The following is a 5,000-nucleotide window of genomic DNA, read 5'->3' on the forward strand; positions in this document are numbered from 1 at the left end:
CTTCCGATAGTCTCGCTCGTTTTGCTGGAGTCTCATCTTCTCCGGTGTTGCCTGATAGGAAAGATGCGGCAGCATCGTCTCCATTGTCACTGCGTTCCTTGCCTGTAATGATACACTATCAATTAGAGGTTGAAAAAGAGTAGCAAATAAGAGTTCTCACCATTCACTTCAGGTCGACCATTTGTGATATCATTTGCCTGCGTGAAGTCTTGGTCGGACAAGCCCACATACTACAAACGATACATTAGTGGATACTATCGTGGTGTTAAGATGCCAGTTTGTCTCACCTCTGCCATTACCGCTAAAGGTACTTGTTGTGTTGCCATGGCAATACGATGCTCGACCAGATAGAACATGTATTCGTCGAAGAGCAAACGTATGAGATGAAACGATCCAAAGCTGGCAGCACTTCTTAGCGTCAAGTCACGAATGATGAGCGACGAATAGAACGACCACTTGAGTAGGAATTGTCGTGCCGCTTTCGAGTACGATGGCTGCTCTTCATATTGCTGCAGAGTGCGACCGACAATGCCGTCAAGCCACAGTGCCCATTGCTCAATTGAGTTCTGTTGCTGTAACGTCTGCTTGAAATCTTGCTGTATCTGCTGGATGGTGGTGTCTTCACACTGACACACCCACGCAGCTTGCTCTTGGATGTTATTGAAATCAACTCGATTTAAGTCCACGAGCATCTGAGTGATCTGCTGAGAGTTTTGCAATACGGCGCGTGCAGCTTGCGCGAGATGGTTGAGTGATGTGTAGCGACGAAGGTTCTGACCAAACGCAACGACTGCGGAAACCTACACACACAAGACACACTCAGAGAATTTGTTTGACGGTTGCGAGAGGTGAAACGTACTTTAGCTGTGACAAACTTCGACGGCAGTTCTTTCACTGCCAACTTCATCCATGATTCCAGGTTCTTGGCGAACGTTCTGAGTGACTGTGTGAGCGATCCGGGAATCGGTTTCAGCACATCTGGAATGAGCGTCTCCATGATGGTCTGATACAGCATGTAGTCACACTGTTGCAAGTAGTGAACGACTTCGGGAATGTCGCAAAGCAAAACGAGTTTTCCCTTAGGAAGACGAAATCTCTGAGTGTCGAGAAGAGACGCCTCCATACTAAACACAACACAAACGCTCAACAAGGCTAAACAACGAGTCGGCATGCTCATATCAACCCGGAAGTGACGTCATCATTATGACGTCATAAATTATTGCTTTGTCGGTTGAGATCTGTCTGTCTCTTGTTTGTCTGTCTAATTCTGTTGATCTGTTTGCCGTCGAGTGCCTGTCTGTGAATTACCTCATTGGAAGGTCACCACCGCTACTCAACTCTCCACAACCGGCACCCGATCCACCCCAGAAATTACTCCACAACGGCTCAACCAAATTGAACTGGAGATTAACAATTACGTCCATAACAGCCTATAATGATATAGAATTCATACAATACGATCAAGGCATGTATGTGACCTTGTAATCTTACCTCACAGTGTTCTCTATACACGGCTGTAAAGTCACTCAGATCGTTCTCTGTCAGACCTTCGAGAAGCTTCACATCACTTGCTTCGATTTCGCCAAATGGAGGCAACACGGGATTGACAGGTCCTAAGTAATCCATGTGAGCACTGTGATGAGACTGAGGGTCAGACTGTTGACTAGATCCACCAGTGCTAGCGGCAGTAACTTCATTGCCATCCTTGTACCTATAAAACAAGCAACAATGTTTACTCACTAGACTATTGTATTGGAGGGATGCATCTCACAATACCCTAGACTATTGTATTGAAGGGATGCATCTCACAATACACTAGACTATTGTATTGGAGGGATGCATCTCACAATACACTAGACTATTGTATTGGAGGGATGCATCTCACAATACACTAGACTATTGTATTGGAGGGATGCATCTCACAATACACTAAATTATTGTATTAGAGGGATGCATCTCACAATACATTAGACAATTGTATTGGAGGGATGCATCTCGCAATACACTAGACTATTGTATTGGAGGGATGCATCTCACAATACACTAGACTATTGTATTGGAGGGATGCATCTCGCAATGTATTTAATTAACTCAATGACTATGTATTAGGAGGATGTATGTTTCAAAACATGGTTGTTTTCTAACCTTTTAGCTTGTTGCATCTGTGTTGGCTGTCTTGCAACCATATCTTCTTCTTGCAATAAAGAATTTAGTGGAGAATTAGGCTTGACTCTAATGCCATAATAATGATACTTGGAGTTTCCTCTATTAGCCAAAAAAAGCACGTCAAAACACACAATCATGAACAGCAACGACGGATGTCACACCTTGTGCCAAGACGTCTCGTCCTCAAACCCAAGAAAACTGAGCGAATGAGTTTTCCAAAAGTCGCTGCATTGATTGCTTCCAAACCAGTCGCCTGACAGTGTTTCATGTAGTGATTGTATAACAAACAACGAGGCAAACTGGCTCCTTCTGCTGTCTCATAGTTGTCCACAAGCCATTGGACCGTCTGAGGAGCAGCGCGCGTGACAGGTGTTGTGTGCGGATGACGAGCGAAGCCCTGCGGATCCGAATGCAGGAAAGAGGCAGAAGGAGGCGGAAGATGAGCGATATGCTGCTGTTGCTGTTGTTGCGGCGTTGTGACGAGTAGAGCAGGAATGGGACGCGATATTGGCGCGGAAGAGCCGAACATAGAAGGCTGACTCTGTTGCAAAGAGCTTGCATCAGCAAATGTCACGATGACTTTGCTAGAAGAGGAAAAAATGGGCAAAAATGTCAGTAGAAGAAATGGCAATAAAAGTGAACAAGCTAACAACCTCATGCCTACAGTCTCTACATCCATGGCATGCAAGCTGGAGATAAAATGAGGATAACAGCGGGGGAAGCGCAAACGAATGCGAAGGATGCGGCGCTAAATTGGGCTCATGACAACACAAAGGTATCCACAGCAACCACGTTTTTTTGACCGCTCTGTTGCTTAGAAACGCAACTGTCAATGAGTCTTACCCGTTGTTGATGAGAGCCTCTGCAACACTGTTGTCGATGACAGGCACTGATTTATGTTGGCTTTGAGAGAACTGAGCGATTGAGATCGCTTTAGGTTGGCCTGGACCGAATTGAACGACCGTAGGCTGCGATTGTGGTGCGGCGGTTGCGGACGGGACAACAACCATTTCCGGTCGAGTTTGCGCGAGATGCTGATTGGGTAATAAGTGGACCACGGCAGACTGTGATTGGACAAACTGGTGAGCCGTTTCCTGGGCAGAAAGTCCTGGTTGCTGGGTGGGGCTCGGCTGCGGCGACGATGCCGACAGAACTGCATTGCCCGTTTCACTCATCTTAGACACAGAATCGCTGGAAAGAATGCAACAAATACGAATCAGCGCTAATGAGCATGACACAACGCGTTGCATGGAAATCACACATGCGCTAGCACCTCTCCTATCAAATGGAAACGCTGTAATTTACAACAAAACGCGGCTGCTGCCATCCACAAAAGCGCCACTTCTGCGTTTTCGCGCTCAAGACAACCATGGCGGCGGCCGAACGCGCTCCAAACGCGCTACGCGGAACGTCGACGTGAAATTCGATCCGGCGCATCGCGCGTCGCGTCTGATACTCGAATCGAGTCTTACATACGCCTACTGGGCGCTAGGAACAAAAGGGAGAGGCGGTCGTCTTGCCAACCGTCGTCGCCTTGGTGTCTCCTTGGTGCTTCTTGGCCAGCCAACAGCAAAATGGCGTAACAATCTGTGATTGGTTGTTTAGGAATGCCCGTATATCATGATCTGAAATCACGTATACCCGTATGTCTATAGGTTTCCGCGTCAACCCCAACATCGCATCACATTTCGTACCTCGTTCGTGTCATGATGTCGTCTAGCAGCGCTTGCACGACATCCAACTCCAATTCTTGCAATTTCTTATTCTCTTCATTCATATTCTGCTGTGTTTCATTGAATTCAATGACACAACCACCAGAGTTGTAGTCGGTGTAGTCGATTGAAGCCATTGTATCGGATTCATCTGAATAACATGGGCTGTAGGGGCTGAATACTGAGCTACCTGAGCTGAATGGACTGAAAGGACTTCGTATTCCTGATGCTTCCAAGTCATAATTAGAAGCCGAAGACTCGGGTTGTAGCCAGTGTTGACCTCCAAGGCTGCTAGAGGTGGAGCTGTACGAGCTCATGCTGCCAGTGCTTCCTCTGTTGTGCACAGAATTTTGTGCAGGTGGCCTCTTTGTTGCGGAATTGAGTCTGCCTTTTGAAACTTCCAACTGCAGCATCACCTTGCTGTCACTGTACATGTTCTGTTCAGTTCTCTAGTGTTTAGTGTCAAATGCTAGACTGAATTTGATGGCGACACCCAGCCGTTATGAAACGCTTGTAGCAACATTCCTTGAGACTCCGGAAGTGCTTTAAGGGTTTCCTATCATGAATTGGGGAAAGTCTTAGCTTCCTCATGTTCCCAAGAATAGAAGTGGGAAGGGTCAAATAGTTTCATTAGGTAAACTGACTGACACAGAAAAAACAACTGAAGCATTCTATTACATCAGCACATCTCTGGTTGTCCATCTCTTTGCAATAGTTGATTGTAGTATGTGTAGGGCTTGTCCGACTGCAACTAAAGCTGCTGTTGTTGGCCACCCTTTCACCACTATATGCATAGTCACTAAAATTTAGCATCACATCATATCATATCATATCATATAGACAGTAGTAACTATTACTCATTCTGAAAGTAACATGCAATTGGAACCGACTTGCACTTAGCAAAAGGTGTGGTGCAAAATCTTTCCCAATGTTCACTCCACATCCTGACACTAATTGGCTAACTAATGTGATTGTCTCTATTGGTCAAGGGTCACACACACACAATCTAAACAGGAATACCAGCAGTGGCTTGCATATGTTTGATTCATTGCTGTTGAACGGATTCCAAACGAAAGATGCATCTCAACCTGTTACTCTATTACAACATCTAGACATAACATG

At 45.9% G+C, this 5,000-nt stretch overlaps 1 protein-coding gene across 5 annotated transcripts in view; it reads right to left on the reverse strand.

Moving 5' to 3' along the window:
- The window catches only part of LOC134185583 (transcription factor RFX3-like), a 4,078-nt gene extending 321 nt beyond the window's left edge, over positions 1-3,757 (reverse strand). The window contains exons 1-10 of one of the 5 annotated variants that reach the window (XM_062653404.1): positions 3,691-3,757; positions 3,010-3,357; positions 2,328-2,750; positions 2,146-2,265; positions 1,492-1,711; positions 1,309-1,430; positions 860-1,124; positions 288-800; positions 161-230; positions 1-102 (exon numbers count right to left, since the gene is read on the reverse strand). The exon at positions 1-102 is cut by the window's left edge and continues 321 nt beyond it. In XM_062653404.1, the coding sequence (XP_062509388.1) occupies positions 1-102; positions 161-230; positions 288-800; positions 860-1,124; positions 1,309-1,430; positions 1,492-1,711; positions 2,146-2,265; positions 2,328-2,750; positions 3,010-3,341 (2,167 nt within the window). In that variant the 5' untranslated portion in view covers positions 3,342-3,357; positions 3,691-3,757. Of the gene's footprint in view, positions 103-160; positions 231-287; positions 801-859; positions 1,125-1,308; positions 1,431-1,491; positions 1,712-2,145; positions 2,266-2,327; positions 2,751-2,819; positions 2,915-3,009; positions 3,608-3,638 lie in introns of those variants that run through there. The other 4 variants (XM_062653402.1, XM_062653403.1, XM_062653401.1 and 1 more) reach the window with 4 other exon arrangements.
- Positions 3,758-5,000: the final 1,243 nt, after the last annotated feature.

This window comes from Corticium candelabrum, chromosome 10, assembly GCF_963422355.1.
Source record: "Corticium candelabrum chromosome 10, ooCorCand1.1, whole genome shotgun sequence".
Taxonomy (NCBI): domain Eukaryota; kingdom Metazoa; phylum Porifera; class Homoscleromorpha; order Homosclerophorida; family Plakinidae; genus Corticium; species Corticium candelabrum.